This window comes from Accipiter gentilis, chromosome 6, assembly GCF_929443795.1.
Source record: "Accipiter gentilis chromosome 6, bAccGen1.1, whole genome shotgun sequence".
Lineage (NCBI taxonomy): Eukaryota > Metazoa > Chordata > Aves > Accipitriformes > Accipitridae > Astur > Astur gentilis.
Genome location: NC_064885.1, coordinates 20,512,051 through 20,534,404, shown reverse-complemented (window position 1 = coordinate 20,534,404; position 22,354 = coordinate 20,512,051). Strand labels below are relative to the sequence as shown.

The 22,354-nt window shown below is 36.3% G+C and overlaps 1 protein-coding gene across 18 annotated transcripts in view; it reads left to right on the top strand.

Annotated features, from left to right (window-relative positions):
- PER2 (period circadian regulator 2) overlaps positions 1–17,402 on the top strand; it is a 50,022-nt gene extending 32,620 nt beyond the window's left edge. For 17 of the 18 annotated variants that reach the window (XM_049802161.1, XM_049802171.1, XM_049802166.1 and 14 more), the window contains 14 exons: positions 1,480–1,586; positions 2,209–2,362; positions 2,783–2,891; positions 3,253–3,390; positions 4,825–4,921; positions 5,673–5,829; positions 5,912–6,039; positions 7,638–7,811; positions 8,066–8,326; positions 9,668–10,515; positions 12,973–13,171; positions 13,711–13,903; positions 15,545–15,695; positions 16,799–17,402. In XM_049802161.1, coding sequence (XP_049658118.1) covers positions 1,480–1,586; positions 2,209–2,362; positions 2,783–2,891; positions 3,253–3,390; positions 4,825–4,921; positions 5,673–5,829; positions 5,912–6,039; positions 7,638–7,811; positions 8,066–8,326; positions 9,668–10,515; positions 12,973–13,171; positions 13,711–13,903; positions 15,545–15,695; positions 16,799–16,948 — 2,866 coding nt within the window. In that variant the 3' untranslated portion in view covers positions 16,949–17,402. The remainder of the gene's footprint in view (positions 1–1,479; positions 1,587–2,208; positions 2,363–2,782; positions 2,892–3,252; positions 3,391–4,824; positions 4,922–5,672; positions 5,830–5,911; positions 6,040–7,637; positions 7,812–8,065; positions 8,327–9,667; positions 10,516–12,972; positions 13,172–13,710; positions 13,904–15,544; positions 15,696–16,798) is intronic. The other variant, XM_049802172.1, reaches the window with a different exon arrangement.
- Positions 17,403–22,354: the final 4,952 nt, after the last annotated feature.

Below are 22,354 nucleotides of genomic sequence, written 5' to 3'. Positions count from 1 at the left end.
CTAGGTTAATAAATAACAGTTTAAAATTTCATCCCTTTTAGTCTAGATGTTCTGTTGCAGCACAAACAAATGTAGAATTTGCTAGGCTTTCATAAAGCAGGTGGCAAAGAACAGGAACAGTGTGAACGAAAACTCATGTTTTCTTCTACTTCTTACATTACTTGATGAACTCCTAACTGAAGCAGTTCAGAGTTGATTGGTATTTTAAACTCCTCTAGTGGCATAACTTTTCTTACGTGCTTTGAACTTGGCAGCGTTTTTAAATGTCGGTGTGTCAAAATGGTATGATTTGGTATGAGTTTCATGCCAGTTTCAGCTTTGTGAAGTTGTCGCTTTAGATCATCCACAAGCTTTTAAGACTCATTATTTAACTAATTGTTTCAATAATAAGGCATTAGTTGCTATCCTCATTTTCCCCTGAATATCTGTGTCTTTGCCAGAAGGGTATGTTTGATGTTTTGGGGAACTGATCCAATTGCAATGGGTTATTGGAAGTGCAGTGTTGAAGGCGTTTGTCCCATAATGCTTTTCAGTTCCAACACAACACAGATCTTGTGTCTGTGGTGCAGTGTGGCTAAGTTCTTCATTATAACAGTTAAGATACCTGACTATCTTTCTGCTCCAGAGCCTTTGTCAGTGAATGGTGCTGGGGGGAAGGTTTACAGTGCTTTGAGTTTACAACATGACTTGTTAGCATCTGGCAACTGCTTAAACATTACTAAGTAGTAATGACTTCATGCATTTATTTTCTAAAGCATATTTTTGGCAGTTAGCTTTCAGGGTAAAGTGTAAACTGACATTTATGAACTTTTGCTCTTTCTACTTAATACGAATGCTTCAAGTGAGCAATGACAATTATTTCATTACATGAATTAGTTGTTTACATCATCAGAAATGGTCATTGATAATGCACAGGAATTCAGTAACATTACTTTTAATTCTCTATTTTAATTAATAAGCTTGCTTCCTTGCAGCTCCTTTGAGTTTTGCTCCTTTAAGTCTTAACCTGCCTGTGAGAGTTTTCTTGATTCCTAGTCAACTACCCTGTGGCTAATTCAGTTATAGTAATCCTGTGATCCTTAGCCTTGGCTTTCAGTGCATAGATTGAGGTACTATTTACATTTGCGAGAGCTTTACACAATTAAATTTTATTAGTAGTCTTTTAAAATTAGGGTAAGTATTTATTCTCTAGAGCTAGGCAGCACAGAAATGACAGAATTGTTGTAGTAGATGCCTTGATTTGGTCTGATCACATTGTTTTGTAAAGTTACTAAAAATCCCCAACAATGCCACAAACAAAGAATTCAAAGAGTACTACTGTTATTAAGTTGGCATGGCTATTTCCCCAAATCTAAACTTAAAATTATTCATTCTCTTTACAGGAAAAAGAGCAAAGAAAACTTAAAATGGAAGCATTTTAAAGATCAAATATACATTTATTCCACTTGATTTTTTTTTTCCTTGTTTTTCTTTTCCCAGAGCAGTACCTCTGTTGGGATACCTACCTCAGGACTTAATAGGAACACCAGTCTTGGTGCATCTTCACCCAAATGACAGACCCTTAATGTTAGCAATTCACAAAAAAAGTATGTAATCTCCTACTGTGGCAGAAATATATAATTTTTTTTTTTTTCTAGAAGTTAGTAATAATGACTACAAAGACCTCAGCACGTAGGAGGTGAAAATTAACTGTGACTATGAATTTTTCTGCAAGTAAATACTGAACCCTGTACAACTTGATTCTTCATGGAAATAGATGAAAATGAGAAATCACTCGATTTCATGTTTGATACAAAGCATATGTCTGCTGTAAACAAATTGTCTGTAAATGAGTATTTCGTATATAAAGAAAATTTTCTTGAGAATGCAGTGATAGAAGTTGTCATATTTTAAATGGTAGTCTTATTTCATAGAAAAGAAAATAAGAGCCATTCTGGCAATGTTAATTTGTTAAGCTTTGAAAATGTACAGCTGTTTCTTCAGTCATCTTTAGTTTGTGTTCTGAAGGTGATTTTCTTGATATAGTCCAATAAACTATGAAAGTCTGCTTGTTCTGGTAGCCCAGCATTTCTAAATGTATAGCCATATCTGGTCTTTGTTCCTTCAAATACCATCTTTCTCCTTTGCAATTCACTGTAAAACCCTGAATCATTAAGTAGAATTGTGCAAATACTAATCAGGAGTTTCTTTTTGCATCATTTATTACAGTACTTCAGTATGGAGGACAGCCTTTTGACTATTCACCAATCAGGTTTTGCACTAGAAATGGAGATTATATAACCATGGACACTAGCTGGTCCAGTTTCATCAACCCTTGGAGTCGAAAAGTTTCATTTATTATTGGAAGACACAAAGTTAGGACGTAAGTCAATAAACAGTTGTGACTTTAAGATTTTTTTTATTTTTAAATTTTTATTTTCCCTCCCCTCAGGTTTACATAGTGATCCTGAAGAAAGACATAAGGATTTTTGGGGCGGGGGGTGTGTTGGAAATCACACATACAAATAGCTTCCTTCTTAAATTTGAGTTTTGTGATGTAGTAACTGCTTTAAAAAGAAATTTGAAGTCCTTCAAATTCTGCCAATACTGTCAAGAGTTGCTTCAGAAGAGGGAAGCCATGCTTAAAGTGAGTAAGGGTATGTATTTAATGAGATTCAAAGGTTGTAGATGCAATAGAGTAAGCATCAGATTACTATATATAGGTGGTAAATTGAAGTTGTGATCCCTCTGTGATTGACCTACTTGCATTTGTAATGAGCTGGGATATGCTTGGTTTATGCAGGGGTCCCTTAAATGAAGATGTCTTTGCTGCTCCCAACTATACAGAGGATAGAATTCTTCATCCTAGTGTTCAGGAAATCACTGAGCAAATATATCGACTATTATTGCAGGTACAGCGTGTGCTTTAATGTTACCCTTTTCATTTCCCACTGAAGAAAGGGCATTTATCTTTATGTGACATTTTGTTTAGCTGTCTACTACTGTATGGGAATTTTTGGCTACATTCCTAGACATTACTTACACTCATGATTACCAGACAAGACTTACTGAAGTATGTTAAAGCTCCAGTTGATATTTTAAAAATTTCCTGCAGCTATGGAGTCCTCACACAAAAAAACCCAAACAAACAAAAAACCCAAAACTAAAATAAATCCTTTTTTTTTTCCACATGGAATTACTGGTAGCAATTTCAGTTTTGTTTAAAGCTGGTGTGCTGAGATGTGTGTGGATATCTAATTTTGTTGTTAACAGCCTGTGCACAACAGTGGATCCAGCGGATATGGAAGTCTGGGTAGCAATGGTTCCCATGAGCACTTAATGAGTGTGGCATCCTCCAGTGACAGCACAGGAAATAATAATGAAGACACTCATAAGGATAAGCTTATTCAAGTATGTGGCATAAAACAAACTAGTAAAAGTGGGGTGTTTTTTTTTACTTTTAGCATAACTCTTTCAAATTAGGGATGGAAGAAAGTATAAGGAAAAAGTCATATTTCTTTTTTAACATGGAAAAAACCTTTCTGTCTAGGGGAATAAACATTTCTGGTGTAGATGAAGTCTCAGGGTACTGAAGCACAGTTATAGGTGTGGAAGTGTGTGTAAAGAATTTAAACCTGTATGATGTGTTAACTTATTCTAATATCTGTTACATGTTATATGCTGTGTTTCTGGGAAAGCCAGCTGGATATTTGAAAGCAGTTTCTTTTGGGAGGGGAAGTCTGTAATTACTGTTTTCCGAAATGAAACTAAGATGATAATATGCAGTAATATCTGCTTGACCTTGATCACTTTTTATGTTGCAAAAATATAGTATATAATACAGAATGGAATAAAATAAAAAATTTTTTTGAGCTTAAAACTCAACTTTACTGTAGATTGGGCCATTTGCTACACCTAGTTGCTAGTGAGATGTAACTTTTAAAATTCCATTAGTCTGAACAATACAGCAGTGTTAAATTTGTGCCTATGCTTAATAGAACTATTCCATAGGCAATGTAAACCAGACGGAGCTGAATACAGATGCAGTCAAAGGAACTGTACCTTTCAACATCTCCAGTAATTTTGGCTTTCCTGTTGTTCTTCCCAAATTTGTTGTGGCTCACTGAGATGCGTTTAATTCTGAAAGCCAAAGTTTTCCTTTACTTAGTTATGTTTTTCAATAGGCTAATTCTCCCAAATCTGATTTCTGCTTCTGTGATGAGGCATGGCAGACTGCTGCTCTCGCCGAGGTGGTCACTTTCCTGGCTTACAGTCCTTAAAACACTAGTGGCTTAAGCAGATGAAGTCTCTGGATTCTTTTTTATAACAGATAACTTACTATATTTCAGAGCTATGCAGAAAAGTAATGTTTAAGGAGATCTTGGTTTTGAGGGAAATAAGTATTTATTTTTCCTTTACTATTTCCGCAGGTAGTGAAGACTCTTATAGTATAGTTCTATAACATCCTGTCAGTGCTTGGTTAAACTTCTAGCAGAAAAAGTTCTCAGTCTTAGCAGCAATATTTTGTTTACCAAATGATACTGGGGTTTTTTTCTGAAGTCTTCTTCATAATGTATCTTTATATTTTCCTATCCAAGTAATTCAGCTGTATTAAACAAAACAGAATAATTGCATACAAAATCATACTTCAAATATCTTATCTTTCCAATTCCCCAAATTCTGCTGCTGTACAATAAAATTCTATACATCAGGATTTCTTCTGTGATCAGACTAATTGTAAGATAGAGATTAACTAAGGTTAGATTTAGTTTACTGAGAAATCACTGTACATGATGTTTTATGTCAGAATTTTGTAATAACTCTTTTTTAATGACCTGCTTTCAGGAGGTTTGTCAGGATGCCTGTAAGGTCAAAAATAAAGGACAGCGTATTTTCACTGACAATAAAGCAAAACTGGAATATAAGAGAGAACCTTTTGCAGGTAGGATATTAGCAAGTTAAGTAAGTATTAGTCTGTTGCACTGGTGCCTCGTATAATATGACGGTAGGATTTTTTCTAGTTTAGTTCTAATCAATGCTTAAAGACAGCATTTTTATCAATTAAAATTTTATTGTCCTGTGTGTCTCATCTGTGTTCAGGAAAATACTGTGTTCAGCTATGTCTGAATTGATAATGGTAAAACACACAGTTAAGGCATGTCCTAAAGGTGTTGAAGTACCTTAATTGTAGTTCATGTTTTTATACAAGTCAAAAGTCGTCTTTTCTGTTAGGTAGAGGAAAATGTTATGAATGCTGTCTTTCCTGTTTGCATTGTAACCTCAGGAATTTTTCAGTTGATAAATGAAAATCTTACTAATCAGATTTAAATTCTGCATATGTTAGTAGCTTATTCGTCTAATAATTTGTTATAACTTACGGGCACTAGGGTTGCCCTCATATTGAGTGTGTTTCAAGTCTAATGAGATCTATTCTCTTACAGCCATAATATCTATTCCCTTTGGATCCATATGTGTCAACCTAACTAAACTTCACACCTCCAAGAATCCATAAGGACAGGAAAATATTTACACAATGTTTATCTATTAGTGTGCAACCCTTTTACTTGCTTTACAGTGGTTAGCTTGTGACCTGTTAAGAAATGTGTATAAATGAGAACTTCTACTGTTGCTTTTAGGTGAATTTGCAAGGATTTAATGCCATGATTGCATAATAGCAGTATCTCTTTTCACAGAAAAACAAAATGGTTCTGGTGGTCAGGTGAAAGATGTAATGGGAAAGGATACTGCAGTAACAGCTGCTCCTAAAAATGTGACTACTGAAGAGTTGGCTTGGAAAGAACAACCTGTATATTCTTATCAACAGATTAGCTGTTTAGACAGTGTCATCAGGTAAGCAACTAGTGTTGAAATTACTTTTGACCTCTAGACTTAAGACTTGCATATCTAATATTGTTAAATCATTGTACTTTAGGTACTTGGAGAGTTGTAATGTGCCTGGTACAGCAAAAAGAAAATGTGAACCTTCATCAAGTGTTGCATCACTGAATTCTGGAGTTCATGAACAAAAACCAGCTGATAATGCTCTACAGCGTTTGGGAGGTATCTCTACATGACACCTTTTTCTTGATTGATTTTTGCTAGCAGCCACGTGGATGTTACCTCTTTGTAGAATAATGACAAGTATAGCTTAGGCATGACCTCATAGCCATTTTCTCAGTGTCAGATGTTTGGTGATTTAACTTTTATCATCAAAATCTTCCTTACAATCAGAATACTGAGTAGTTGATTGAATATCTGGATTGTAGATGTAATAAGCTTGCTTATACTGTACAAAATACAGTGGGATCTTGAGTTTTAGGACTTGAATCATTATCAAATGTAAAAAATTCGTTTCGCACTTGGGACTTGTAGGAACAACCAGCTGAAGAACCTGGCAGCTAATTAATTGCAACAAAAATACACGTATTACACTTCTGTTACTACTTTGTGGATGTTTAAAAAAAAAAAAAAAAGGAACAAGAGAGGGTGAAATGCAGCATCAGACTGCTCTGTCATGTGAGGCACAAGAATCCATTTGAAAGGAATGTCCAGCCATGAAAATAAAAGATGGGGATTACTGAGCATAGTTATCTAAAGTCTGCTGTAGGTAAAAACATTAACTTAATTTGGACTCAAGGATAGCATTTGATATGGTCCCTGTCTGGATGGGGAGCTAAAGTGAAGAATGTAACTGGTTAGTACAAGAATTGTGAGATTGGTAAATAACTATACATAAATGAGATACTTGCTGATTCAACCTCATCATTATATGGGGCTGAAGAGGAAGTGTCTAGTAGAGTTTCCCCAAAATTGGTCTTGGGAATGATCTTGTCTATATTTCCTTTTGATAAGCTTCAAAAAGAAGTTTTAATGCAGCTTTTAGAATCAAATTATAAGGCATCAGTATACATAGGAACAAAGTGTCCTGTAGAAGAAATTGGAATGCCTTGAGAACTTAGAGAGGAACAAATTGTGGAACTAGCATCATGCAATTAGGAACATAATTTCTGCTGTCATTTAGAGTCTATGCAGGTTTAGTTGACAGGCAAAGATTTGGTTCATTAGCTTTTTGGTGCACTGATGACTGAGAACAATGAAGCCACCAGCATACTCTAGTCAGGAAAAAGGCAGACTTAAGGTATTAAACATGTGTTATGGCAAGTATTCCTACTAGAGAAGGAATGTTTTAATGCTGTTTTACAAGGCAGTGGTATGACCTCTGCTGGATTATTGTGTATAGCTTTCAAGTGAGAGAATTTAAATAGGTGGATGCTCAGAGCAAGGCTGTTAGGATAACCAGCTAATGACAGAGATTAGCGTACAACAATATGGGAGCTGGGTGGGAGCTTAGGCTGGAAGAGGCTAGAAACTTTCTTCCAAAATTGTACCTTGAAAGGAGAGTGAAGACCAGGAAAGAACAAAAAGTCCTTAATTGAGAAGATTTGCTTTGGCTGTATGTGAAAGTAGAGGACTGGATGTGGTTGCTCAGAAGTCATTCCATTCCTAAAATGTTCTTGGTGGAATGCATAAAGTAAAATGTTCATTTTGTGTCTTGACAAGTACAGTTTAGCCTCTACTGTTTTGCAACCCTAGAAACGCGTAACTTGCATTTGCTCTTGTTAATGTTCAGTAAACTACAACTTTATTTCTTTTAATAGATCCTGCTGTGTTGAAGGCATCTGGTAAATCAAATGGTCCCCCAGTGGTTGGTGCTCACTTAACATCTTTGGCTTTACCTGGCAAGCCTGAAAGTGTTGTCTCTCTCACTAGTCAGTGCAGCTACAGTAGCACCATTGTTCATGTTGGAGACAAAAAACCACAACCTGAATTAGGTATGATTTTTGCTAATAATTTTTCTTCAAAATGGTGATTGCTAGCAAGTTTAAACTTCAGACATGTGAGCAGCTAGTATCTGCTTGTGACTGACACTTTATTACAGCTAAAATGTTCCTGTGGAAATGGAATAAATAGGGACAGAATTTGTATCTTAAATTTACAGCAAAATTATTAAGAATTGTAATAGTTTAACAATGCATATACAGAGCTTTTTTTACTTCATCTTATTTTTCTCCTCCTATTTCTGTAGAAATGATAGAAGATGGTCCAAGTGGAGCAGAACTCTTAGATGGCCAACTTCTTGCCCCTCCATCTAGCTCTGTGCATGTAAATCAAGAAAAGGAGCCGTTTAAAAAACTGGGACTTACAAAGGAAGTCCTTGCAGTGCATACGCAAAAAGAGGAGCAGAGCTTTTTGAATAAGTTTAAAGAAATCAAGAGATTTAATATTTTTCAGTCCCAGTGCAATTACTACTTACAAGATAAACCGAAAGGATGGCCTGGTGAACGTGGTATGGCAATAGTTTTCACAATACAGCTTGTATTTATATAGGAAGTAAATCCTGTTCAGAGGATGTTTCCATTTTTAGCTATTGTGGGGCCGCTGTGAATAGTGACAGTTGCATAGTATTTTTAATGTCCACAGAAAAATTCTTTCTGCTAAATCTTGCTTGAATATTGAGAGTGGAATATAGCTTTTAATGTAATAACTGACATTTTAGTAACGTTTTGATTTTTCTGTTCACTATACTATTAGAATCATGCATCTACTTTCAAGGGACAAAAGACATGCTTTAGCATGTTTGCTTTACTGTATCTATGCTTGCATTCCCTTGCTTCTCTTCTGTCTTTCCATTATTTTTTTTTTCAGGTTTCTGATTTTGTTTTGTTTCTAGCCCCTTTGCTTTACATCCAGTTTCCGCCATTCCACTATTGTATAATCAGTGAAACAATCTGATCATTGGTTGCCTTTGAGTTAATAATGTGATCAGTGGGATGGAAATGGCACAGACTAGCAGTAATGGTGAGATTGTTCTGTTTATTAGGACTAGAACTCCAGATGGCATTTTCAGAATTGCTTGATACTGATCTGACTTTGTTCCCATTTCAGTCCTGACTTGGAACAGAAGTCAGACACTGCTAAGCATTTTTTGCAAATTATTATCTTGCATTTTTTTATTTAAATAGTTATGCAGGTCCTTGATTTAGGAAACCTGTTCTGGAGCTCTTTAGTCCCCTTGAATTCTTTATGCTTGATAAATTTCAGCCTATCTAAATAAGCTTTAGACAAACTAAAAGTTTGAGCAGCTTTTAGTACCACAAGATATTTTATGGATTTCCTCATGTTTGTAATCAGATGAACTGACAGCCTTCATGTAGGAAAGAGTTGCTTGGTGCAGATTTCTCCTAAAATAAGGTTGTAAAGGCAGCATGCTTTTTCCCCTCCCTCACCTTTTCAATTATGGACCTGCATGACCTTAACTCTCTAGAAATGCTTTCAGTCATGTCCCATACTGCATTCACTGTAATAGCTGGAGTAATTGTAAGTTTGTCCCTCTGTGAGCCACTGTTTTGCAACGTTGTGCTGTTTGCTTGACACACATTTGAGCCTGATTTGATCCACTGCTGCTGTCTTGTCTTCCATGGTATGTCAGCATGGTTTTCATTGCCCACTTAGCTCAGCTCTTGTGATACAGATAAAAGTGAACTGACTCCTTCCCAAATGCTTCGGTTTGGGTAGGCTAAGTCCAGAACTGCAGTTTTGAGCAACTTCTAGGGATGGCAAGGTGAAAGGGATACATCAGATTGCAAGTAGGATCCTTCCTGATTTTTTTTTTCTTTTTTTTTTTTAGGTGGCCGTGCACAAAGAAATGGCACTTCTGGAATGGATCAGCCTTGGAAGAAAAGTGGAAAGAACAGGAAATCAAAGCGCATTAAACCACAGGAGTCTTCGGACAGTACAACTTCTGGAACTAAATTCCCCCATCGGTTCTCTCTTCAAGGTTTAAATACTACTGCTTGGTCGCCATCAGACACTTCACAAACGAGCTATTCAGCAATGTCTTTTCCCACGGTTATGCCTGCATATCCACTTCCTGTTTTTCCAGCAGCAGGGACTGTGCCACCAGCTCCTGAGACTTCACTCTCTGGATTTAATCAGTTGCCAGACTCCGGAAATACTTGCCCTGGGCAACCATCCCAGTTCTCTGCACCCCTCGTGACACCTGTCGTAGCTCTTGTGCTCCCCAACTATGTCTACCCAGAGATGAACAGTAACTTACCTCAAACGCTGTACCACAGCCAACCCAACTTCCCTGCCCATTCCACTTTCTCTTCACAGACAGTATTTCCAGCACAGCTGCCATTCACTACACCCAGCTCTTTCCCACAACAGGCGTTTTTTCCAGCACAGCCATTCCATTATAATCCACCAGCAGAGAGTGAAAAGGTTCCTGTCACAGAGCCACGAAATGAGCCATCCCGTTCCTGCACTCCACAGTCAGTGGGTCCTCAAGACCAGGCTTCACCACCTCTATTCCAGTCAAGGTGCAGTTCTCCTCTGAATCTTCTCCAGTTAGAAGAAACCACAAAAACTGCTGAAAGTGGAGCTCCTGCGGGTTTACGTGGAGCTTTAAGTGAGGAAGGAGCCATAGGCAAAATCATGACAACTGATTGCTGTAATGGAAAGGGATCCTTACCAGTAAGTATGCTGATGGATTTTGGTTTTTGTTTGTTGGTTTTTTTAATTAAAGTTTTCACATTCTTGAACATACATGAAGTTGTTAATATGTAGAAATGCCTGAAGTGGATCCTTCCCCACCTGCCATTTTCCTGTCTCTGCTACATTGTTTTCAATCCTTTCACTTGTGGGACCTATTTTTTAATGATATACAGTAATCAGTGAATATAATGCCAGGAGATGGACTCACAATTGTAGTTAGTAAATTCATACTTCAGCAGACTGAGTAAAACATGAAATCCAATCATTAGAAGTCTTAACCTTTAAAAAGTAAAACCACCTTGCTGCTGTTCTTCTAAAGTTACACTAGAAAGCTTGGAAATACATCCTGAACCAGTTTTGTTCCCCCTTTTTTTAAAAAAGTATGAATATGGATAAGCCCATTGAAAAGCACTGAAATAGATTTAAAATAATATGAGCACTTTATTTTTAGCAAAATGTTTTGGGCTAGTGAATTTGTGTGGAAGGAGAAACAATCTCTAAATGGTCTGAAAGAAGCTGATTTAAAATAAAATCACATCTTTTTTTACAAACAAGCAGCCAAAGTAAAGGAAGAATGAATTATTGCTTGCAGACCATAACTTTATTTTTGTTTTATTTGGTGCACTAAAACTGTGACGAGCTATTTGGTTAACTTCAGGGGTTTTTTATTTCTTGGCTCATTCACATTTGATGAATCAGTTTAACAAATAACCTTGCAGAAACTTCAGATGGAGTAATATGTCCATAAAGGTTTTATGACAGAAATATGTAGACTAATATTAGTGTTCTAAGGGCACCATAGAGTATCTTTGTAAATGCTAAGTCACTGATGGGATGGAGTTGCAACCTAAACCTTTTAAACTGGCTCCTTCATCCCTTGTGCTTTTCTTGTGCTGTGTTTTGTAACTGGTCTCTGCATCTAACGGTGCAGTTATAAAGTAGAACTTGTGGGTTCACTGCTGATAAAAGGAAATCAGGCATTGGAAAGGGTGGCTTTTAGGCCTATCTGAGATCTAAACTACTGTAAGTAATCAGTAAAAAGTATTGTTAGTGTTGATGATAGCAGCTGATTAGATTGATTACTTTGTTCAGTGAGTCATAAGCAAGTATCTACATTAGAAGCCATAAAGGAGGAGGAGGAAGGAAAAGCTTCTGAAAATGCTTGTTCCCTATACTGTGGGGAACATTTAGATCTCCATGTTAAACTTTTCTCCCTGGTGATGATTTATTTTACCTAAAGTTCTTGATATTGATTCTTAAGGGGGACAAATGGAGGGAGAACTGAGACAAATGGATTTTGTTACATCTATGTTTTTCTAGAGAAACTCCCAGACTTGATTGATACAGTGCAAAAACTTGTCACATTCTGTTATTACATGCTTGTTATCTCATGATCTTGAGAACAAATACATTTGGTTTTCATTAGAAAAATTCTCTATCACACTAGTTGTGCAAATGCCACTTATGGAGCAGTTTTCAGGGATATATGCATCCAGTGCTGTATTTGGGCTAACGTATTCTGTGTGCTATATAACATCTCTGAAATCTTATGTCTATAAAGAATTCCGAATTGTGCTATGGTGTAACAGTGCCTTCTGTGACAGTCTGTAAGTTACAGCATGCTCTGAAATGCCTCTGCTGGATTAAAAGAAGCTTGATAACAAAACTTAATAGTAACAATTTTCCTGGCAAATTCTCTTGAATTTTTGAACTGTTAGTTCCTGTTATTTAGAAACCTGAAAAATGTAACTTTCTATAATTTCCTTATCACTTACTGAAAAATGAGGACAATATGGGCATGTGTTAAGGATAAAGCTAGTTCTTTCCATTATTATGTATTTTGCTAAGTTCTCTCAACCTTAATTTGTAATACTTAATCTTCAAACTGACTTGCAGTGAGGTTTTGCTTATGTTAGAATTCAGCGTAGTTAATACTCTTTCCCTTAAAAACATGCAAGCTTCCTAGGCAAGATAATTTATTTGTATCTGGGAACACCTTCTTCCTTCTCATCATGCATTGAGAGTAGTAGCAGTGAGGGACAGTTGATCCAAATCTCTTTGAGGTAGATTATAGTTAGGAGCAGCTGCTAGTGTGTCTTAGGTGGCTTGGGTAAATTCTGAACTGTCCAGGACAATAGGAGCTGTCAAAACTGAATAGCAAATGCCTTCCTTACTTCCTCACTATACTGTATCTTTTTTTAAAGAGGGATTGAATTGAAATCTCAGTCTCACTGAAGGACTACTTGCCTGCCTATCAGTCCACTTCATTATTCCTCAGTTGGTCTTGCCGTGTGTTATGGGTGGTTGTCTGTCTTTGAATAACTGTGTAAACATTAGTATATAAAGTGAAATGGATTAATACTAAATAGCCTTGGGTTTTGGGCTTGCTTTTGGGTTTTTAATTTTATTTTTTCTCCATCCCCTTCTTATTACTAGCTTGAATCTCCAATGGATGCTCAAAATAGTGATGCACTCTCCATGTCCAGTGTCCTGCTTGATATTTTACTTCAAGAAGATGCATGTTCAGGCACTGGTTCAGCTTCTTCGGGGAGTGGTGTATCTGCAGCTGCTGAGTCTCTGGGGTCTGGATCCAATGGCTGTGGCATGTCAGGCAGTAGAACAAGTAACAATGGCAGTGAGTACTCTCTTAGCATTTTAGAAGAGTTGGAGTGTGAGGTATTGCAAACACCACTTGTGAACATCAACTGCTTTATGTAAAAATCTTTATTGTCTTTAATTCTCATTGCATAGTTTATTCTTGCTTTCTTTTTAATAATGATTACATAACATGAAATTTTTTCTATTGTGCTTGATTTACAGTATAGAGTCTTTTTAAAGTGTACATAAAATAGCCATTAAGGTATATGTAGGTATGACAGAATAATGAAGAGAAAATACTGTATTCCTTCATATTTCATTTCAGAGTTTTTAATTTAAGTTTTAATTTTAAACTAATTATTCTGTTGAAATTTAATGGAGACTTAGCTTGAGAATTTGAGTTTTAAAAATATAATAAAGTTACTTAGGAGTGGAAGTTCCCTCTGCCTAAAAAATAAAATAAAATAGTGGTTTATTTATACTTTCAGTTCTCTTTAATCTTCTCTATTTTCAAAAGCATTCAGATACCCTATGTATTTGACAATTTATAATGAAACTTTAATTTTCTTTTTAAAGGTAGTAGTGAAACTAGTCATACCAGCAAATACTTCGGGAGTATTGATTCCTCAGAAAATCATCATAAAACCAAAATGAAGGCAGAAATGGAAGAAAGTGAGCACTTCATCAAATATGTCCTTCAGGATCCTATATGGCTTTTGATGGCAAACACAGATGACACTGTTATGATGACTTACCAGATACCTTCACGGTAATTCCAATGTCATAGTCCTTCATTAACTGTATGTATGTTGGGGGGAGCAGGGTATATAGAAGAAAAGATACATACGAATCTCTGCCTCAATAGAAGTAAATTGGTTTTAATGTGTAGCTCAGTGTCAAGAAGAATTTTTGCTTCCTTTATCTTTTGTGTACTATACAAGAAGTTCTCAAAAAGTAAAAATTACTTGATTAGGCTTACCTGTATCAATTACCCGAGTTGAAATTAGCTGCGTGTATTTTTTGAAGTTTTTTTACAGTTAGTGATTTGTAACGGCTTGGCTAGAAATCCTTGTAGTCTGGTTAATAGATCCTGGCAAGTATGCTTAGATCTAATGGTGGTCTGTAGCATGGAAAATCTGTACTCCGCGGCTGTTGTCCTTGAGATGCCACATTCAGTAGCACGCTGCTTTCTCTGTCTTGTGTTTTTTATCGCTGGGTTGTTAAGTTCCACATGTTCGATCTTCTCCCTAAATTCCCATTCAAATAGGACAAGTAAGTAAAAGGTAAAAATCCTAAGGTTTCTGTTAGAAAAAAACTTTATTAAAAAAAAATAATTCCCTTCTTCAATGGCAAAGAGCAGACAGAGGGGGTGACAAGTCTGCAGATTAAAAAAAATCTTGCTTATATTTCTTAGGAGCAGTGAATGGTATTTTGAAAGGAATAGGAAGTTTCAGTAAAGAGAAGTCTTTTGAAAGGGAGGGGAAACAACCTTTCAAAATAGAGAAGCACAGGGATGATGGGGGAAAAATATAGAATACATTGTAGAGAACTTTAGAATTTTTCCCTAGATTTAAAAATACCTTGGCATTTAGGTTTTTGTAGCCTGAAGTGTTGACAACTATAGATGGGAATTCCAGTAGACTGTAAGAGTAGCAAAGCCTGCCAAGGAGAACATAGTAGAAAACAGGATTTTGTGTTAAGAAGAGTTAAGCTTGCTGTCAGAGCGTGATGCCCAAGAAGGGAAGTATAAAGCCAACCTGTTCTTTGGTGTGCTGTAAGGAACAGATATAGTACTGGGTTTCTTGGAACTTGCTTTCTATTGTCATCTTTTACAGAGATATACAGCTTGTAAATGTTTGGCGTGGTGTGGATTTTTTTTCAAGTTTCTGAATCAAGGTGGGGTATTGTGGGGAGAGGGAACTTTGGTTGCTGAAGTAGAGCAGTGTTTTCTAAATCTCTCCCTCTCAGTCCTGAAGTTTAATCCATTCATGATGACCTTCTTAAACACACCTTACTACTTCTGCTTTAGTATCTCATATATGCATCTAGTGTCTGGTTTGGGTTGTCCTCCCAGTGAAGGGGAGCTTGGAACTTAGTGCAGCAGCAGCAGAGGAAAACTGGCGTTCTTGGTGATTTCACCAGTGGTGCTGCCTGAATAGGTCTAAGAAAAGTGTTTTCACTGATGGGACTTGAAAAGACAGTGAGCCAGCAGAGATGCATTAAAGTTGTCTGTAAATGCAGAAAGCTGCTGAAATAACCACACTTAATTTTCTTCCAATATAAGATATGTAAGCTTAACATTCCAGACAAAATCAGTCTTTAAAAATGTTAGTATTTGACTGTGTAACCCTATATAGGCATAAAGCCCAGAAACTGTTGAAGCTCAATTTCTAAATACACTTTATTTTAGAGATTTGGAAACAGTTTTAAAAGAAGATAAGCAGAAATTAAAGCAAATGCAGAAACTACAGCCAAAATTTACAGAAGAACAAAAAAGAGAGCTTATTGAAGTTCATCCATGGATCCAGCAAGGTGGACTGCCAAAAACTGTTGCTAATTCTGTAAGTTTAAATGAGTGAGTTACTTTTGCATGTGTAACAGTGCTTAAATTATTAGCTGCCTATGTTAGACTCTTCCATTCCTGTTGCTATGAAAGCTTGGTCAATTATGTAGAGAAAAAAATTAATTCAAATGTCCGTGCAGTTGTTTCTGGCTTGATGTAATTTACCATAAGTCTTCATTCCAATGGGAGAGTTAGTGGTGAACACAGTATAAGAAATTTCCTTCCTATTTTTAAATTTCTGTGTATCTGTTTGAAATCCTTTATCAACAGAGCCAGAAACTTCACTACATAAAAATATCTATTTTTTGTGCAGAAATTTATCCCCATTGCTTTCTAGAAAGTATAAAAATAATTGGAGCACCCTGTTCCTTTTTTCTGTCAGACTTCTCATGCAGGATCATCTCTTGCCTTGATTCTGTAAGTGGATTAATGGCTTGAAAAGCAAAATAGAAACCAAACCAAAGCATCCTTGCAGTTTTATTTGTTGTCTGTGTATTTTACTTATTCACTCACAAATGCCTGATTGCATTCTCTTTTCCCTAAGCTTTCCATCATTTGTAGCTGTTTTGCACATAAGTTATCAAAGGCAGGGGCTCTCTTTGCACATGAGTATTTCAAAAGTCAGTGTAACAGAATTGCAGTGGAATCCTAATCCTGATGTTAACGTTACTGGCACATTTAATATTATAGCATCCAATTTGTGTTAGTGTACAGTTGCTTCAGTCTCTTAAGTATTGCAACTGACGTGAACATATTACTGCAGGGTTAGCAACCAAATGGAAGAAAAGGTGATTGGAAGTGCATGTAAAATGTCAGCATTAAAAATGATCTATGACATAACTGCTTCCTGTAGAGTTCTCAAGTACTTATATTGATTTACTACTCATTATAAAATGATTGTGTGGGGCAAAGTTGGGGAGTGGAATATATCTGGTAGTTGCAGCACAGATGTAAAGGTTCCCTTGGAATCGGAGATCACATGCTAATAGGCTGTTGTTTGGAAAAGCTTTTTTTTTTTTAATTTGACTTATAATAATATTATTCTATATTATTTTAATTTTAATTATAATATTAATAAAATATTATTCTATAATTTTTTAGGAATGCATTTTTTGTGAGGACAATATACAAAGCAATTTTTATACATCATATGATGAAGAAATCCATGAAATGGACCTTAATGAAATGATTGAAGACAGTGGGGAAAACAACTTGGTTTCCCTGAGTCAAGTCAATGAAGAACAAACATAGCCTTTGAGCCTGTTTTCACAGCTGCTTCAAAACTACAGTGATGATCCATAAAGGTTTTAATCTTGTATCCCGCAAGATGAATCCAGTTCATAAAAACAAATGTGTTTTTCTTGCTCTAGAAGAGTCATTTGTGAATGAATCTCTTTTTAAATGGTGGCAATCTCTTCCCAGTAAGGACATTGTTGAAGATGGTGTAGCTTTTCTTTAAAAAAGAAAGACTCCTATTTTGCACTTACATGCCTCAAGTATTTATAAACTATACAAATGTTCATTGATGCCTACTGTTTTTTGTAGAGTGGGTTAATGAGTACTGAAAATCCCCTTACGTACAGACAGTTCTTCAAGTCTCCTTTTGGTAATGATTCAGCATTATAAATTGTTCTAGCAATTTTGCTTAGTGGCTCTTTAGCATTGTTCTTAATATTTGAAGTGGTCCAGCATAGTAGAAGAAATAACCTTCAAGCAAATAAATTCACACTTGCCCTTCTCATACCAGTTGATCCTATCCTCTTTGTTTCCTATAGTTTTGAATGTAGGAACCTTTTTTCTCTAAGAAATGTTGAACTGATTTTGTTAGGTGGTCTTGGGTTAAAATACTCATGTGAATGTGTAAGAAGGTATAGATTAGTGCTGACAACTTTGTAGCCTTTTATTTAAATGGGCACTGCAATACTTTGAACTGTTTATTACCTTGAAGCATCATTTATGAGAATTTATACACAAGAAATCTTTATGCTTAAAGATTTAAAAAACTAAGACCACAGAGGATGACTGTGTATGCTCCAGTGACTTAGACAAAGCTTGGTATAACTTTAACCTTTATTTCTGATTTGTTCTGTCAGGAGGTCAGCCATCAGTTTTTCCTGTGTGGCTAAATGAATATCAAACTTGTATGTGGCAAGAAAGGATTAGACACTTCTTGTCATTTGAAGATCTTATAAAAAATAATTGATTTTGAGAATAGCATTGACTTTCACTATATTTGAATTTCATAGTCTAAAACTTAGCGTGGCTGGATTCCTTTGCTGTCAAGGATTTAATTTCAATGCCTCTGAGATTGTATTGACATGAATATGTGTACTTTATGTTCTTGTGCTGTTTTTACATGTTGGATGTGGGAAGAGAACACAAAAGAGCAACTTTAATATGTTGGTTAGTTAAAGGATGTTTAGTTGCAGTATTGCTAGATGTCAGCTGTAGGTCTTGGGGTGAAAAACGTATGGAGAAATTCAATTAACTTTGATGTTTGTCTTAAAATATTTTTCATGGAAAGCATTTTCTTTTTTAATAGGATAACATTTCTATTCACTGAAACTTAAGGTTATTTTCATTCTATAAAAATATTTCTCTTTGCATATAAAGAGGATGTGAAGTTAGATCTGACACTACCAAAAACATACAGAAGTGACTGGTATTTGCTTAGTGGAAGAAATAATTTGTGTAAAGTAATTAGTTATTAATTGGACAGTGTCATGAGGAAATTTGCATTGAAGACAGGTTCTGCAGATAGCAGAGTGTGTGAACTTGTGAAACAAGTAGAATAACCATTTAAAAAATAAGTATCTTGAACGTAGTGTGAAACACTACCCAGCAAGATCTGATTCCGGTCTTTAATAGTTTAGCAAGGTCAAACTTAAATATATGTAAATATAAACTGAATGAGAGATTTTAAAATGTTGGTGTTCAAGTCAAATGTATTATATGTTTTAATCATAAATGGAACAGTGCAGCTATACCAACATATTAAAAATATTCCATTTTTACATGTAAACAGAAATAATTTTAATTGGACCAGGGTTTGGGAAAAATAAAAGCTTTATATAAAAGGAGTGCATCATAATTATACAAATTATTTTCAGGGACTCCTCAACCACTTTGAACTTCTTTGCTTTAGCATGGGGTTTTTTCTGGTTTTGTTTTGGGTTGGTTTTTTTGTGTTTTTTAATTTGTTCTCATTTCCTTCCCCCCCCCCCCCCCCCCCCCCCCCCAGTGACCATCTTGTAACCATAACTTAGTGAAAGGAAGAGAAAAGTATATTTAGAGCATTTTGTGGATGTGCTTACTTATGGACTTAATCTTGCATCCTTAAAGTGTTTGCATTTACAGGGTGGTATTAAAATATTTTCCTGTAACTTTAAATCTACATGCCTCCATTTATAGATAAGATTCTGAAGCTGTAATTTTTCCAAACTGTTGTAAGATGACTTATTTGTGATGGCACTTTGTCAACATGTCAACAATGTTTTCTGTACACTGTGCAATATATTTTGGTTTTGCCACTTGTGACTAATTTTTATGACTTTGCTTTTTAGAAAACTGGTAAATAAAACAGATATATTTTTAGTTGCCTTTTTGTTCCTTGAGCCTTCTACTCCATGTAAGAAGCAAAACTATATGCATTACTGATACTATGTGAACTGGTATTTCAAACTGAAAAACTTGCAAGCTATGAAGTTAGTTGTGGCTTACTGTCCTGAAGTAAAATTGTTGCCAGCTTGTCTGACCTGTCAGTTTAATGGTCAAATGGAAGATTGAAGCTTTATGTTGACTAGCCATTCTGAAAACATGTATAAATGTATTGCCTGGAAGAGCATATGCAGCTGGGTTCTCTGTTGTTCAAAACCACCAGAAGACACATTGTCCTTTTTGCTTTGTTTAATGTCAGCTATGGGTACCTTTTCTCCTGCAGCCCTTTATGGCTTTATACTGGTAGCTTAGAGGTGAAGAATTCCAGTTATGCTTCTTGAATTTGCTTTGTACAGTGATTATTAGTCTTCTGTCGTTGTGTGAAGTGTCATGTCTTCTGAAGATTGCTGAAACTCATCAAGCTAGTGTACTTCCCTGTTGATGTTCTTGTTTTATACTCTGATGAGTGGAGAAAGTGGGGAGGCTTTAAGATTTCTATTTTATCACTTTGAGCAGTGATGTAGTTTAGTGGGTGTGGGATGCTGCTTTGGACCGCCCCTCCAGTTTAGGAGGTTACTCAGGTTATGAGATCCTCATTAGGTCTTTTTTTCCATGACTCTGTTTTGAGAGGTTTGTGAGTTTTTTAAAACAGAACAAGCCTAGTGCAAACCGTAGTTTGGTCATGAGGGACCCAGATATTTCTGTGAGCTGCAAAATCAAGGTGTTTCTGTACCACAAAACAGTTCACTGCACAGGTGAATTGCCTTCACACCAAGGGTAGAATTGTAGTATTGTGCACTCTGTTGTCAAGACGTGCATTTTAAAGCATGCTTGTTCAACACATCATCCAAGCCCCTTTGAAGTCTTCTGAATTGACCCTAAATACATGAGCAGTTCTGTTTGTGAAGTCTGAAAACACTTTTGTCCTAACAGCACCTTGGTTCCTTGCTTAGCTAAACATGCAGAGGAGGGATGTATTGATGAAGCAGTTGACAGAACTACAAATCGGAGTGTCATGCACATATACAGGGTATCTGTGCAACTCAGTAGAGAAGGTATTGTGCTAGCATTTGGATGTGAGTTTTGACAACTGATATATAACTTGGGGGAAACTAAAGTGCTGCTGGTGCAATAAATTACCAGGTAACATTTCACAATTATTTTTCCTTCTGGTAACTTTTTGCAATCATAAATGTAATAAGAGTACAAGTTAAATGTGGTTTCAGGTATTCACATACTCCTCCTTGGTGATGTGCCTTATGTCAGCACTCAAAGATAATGGCTTGCTTTAAACACCAGAACTGTTGGGAACAGTCTTCTGTTAAAGAGAGTTTCTCCCACCTCAGTAGCCCCTAGGCATCACTGGTGCCCTGTGATTATATTTGGCAGTTTTGCTACCCCTGTTTTTCCTCTATTCAGCTTCTTGTATTTTGGGGCTATTGAGTTTGCTATGACATTATTTAATGTAAAGGGAGAGATCTGTGGCTTGAATTTCAGATAAGATGAGGAAAATTCATAATGAAGGGCTGTTAGCCCAATGATAGTGAATGCAAATACAAGCTTTGTGCTTGGGAAAGGGAAACAGACTACTGAAAAGCATCAGATTTTAGTCCACTTATTTGGACTGGGGGAAAAAAAAAAAGGTCTCCTTACTGAGAATTAAGATCCTTGGTTGTTCTTTTGTCCCTTTAGCAAGGGTGGAAAGAACATAAGGCATTGATAAGCCTCTGACTCAGCATGGTGAAATGACTGGCATGCTTCTGGCAAAGTGACAAACAGATGAGTTAAAAGGAGAATAAAGTTTGTAGGTGTAACTTCCAGAAATTCCAGTGTTTACTTGCTCACTAGTGGTTAGGAGCTTGAGAAATATATTTGATTTATTGAACGAGGTAATGAACAGCTCATCAGCTCCTTTCACTTGGGGCTTTGGAAGAGGACAGTATTTTTAGGGGTGGTATACAAGGTGTATAACAACTTTGTCAGTAGGCTTCACTGGTGCAACTTCAAAAAAACCAAACCAGACCAAAAAAAAAAACCAACCCAAAATACCACCCACCCCCCACCCCCCCAAAAAAAGGGGGGGGGGCAAAAAACCCAAACTGAAACCCAACTTCTGCCAGGCCTCCTAAGTGGAAAAGAAGTATAAGACTGGGTAGAAACTGAGACAACTGAATTCTTAATCATGGGTATTTGTCTTGGCATCTGCTTAAAAAAATTGGAGTTGCATCAGGCTGCCATGTGCAACAGGAGTGTGTGTGATGGGGTTTCATTCTACAGTATTTCTGGCTCTGGATTATATCTAGTAGTTGCAGACAAAAAGAACCTGCTGTGGCAGTGCATGAATACTGTTTAACCTTAGTGGACAGTATGAAAACAGTTGCTATTCACTAATAAAGAAAATTGGTTTTTAGCTGAAGAACACACTGTGAAAGAGGTCCAATGTCCTGAGGCACTGAAAGAGGAGTTCAGGTGGAAGACCCTTTGCTTCTAGTGTTACTCACAGGACATGCGTTTACACCTGTAAAAACAAACAAGAACCCACCACCAAAAACCCCCAACTGTTGTCAGCACTGGATTAACCAAGATGAGCAGGTGCTGTGGCATAACTGTGATGCATTTCCATTGATGGGTACAATGATTTCTGTGTAATAGAGAATGGGGAAATTAGTAGTGACAGTTCTCAAGCACCTGCCACAGCTTGGTGGGGAGCCATTACACCATAGCCTTAGAGGGCTGTACTACTTTGCACTTCATTTGTTGTTTTAACTAGACAAAAGGAGACAAATCTGAGGATGGATTAGAATTTCCTGGTATTCCAGGATTTATCAAGGTGTGTTTCTGTAGTCTGTGTATTAAAACAGTAAGATAGACCATTGTAATAATTTAAAGTGGGTAATAAATATATTCTAAGTAAATTGCTTGTGTTACTGTTGCACTGTCAACTTCAAAAATTCTACCTCTGTCCAAGAAAGTATTGGCCATACTTTTTTTTTTAAATGT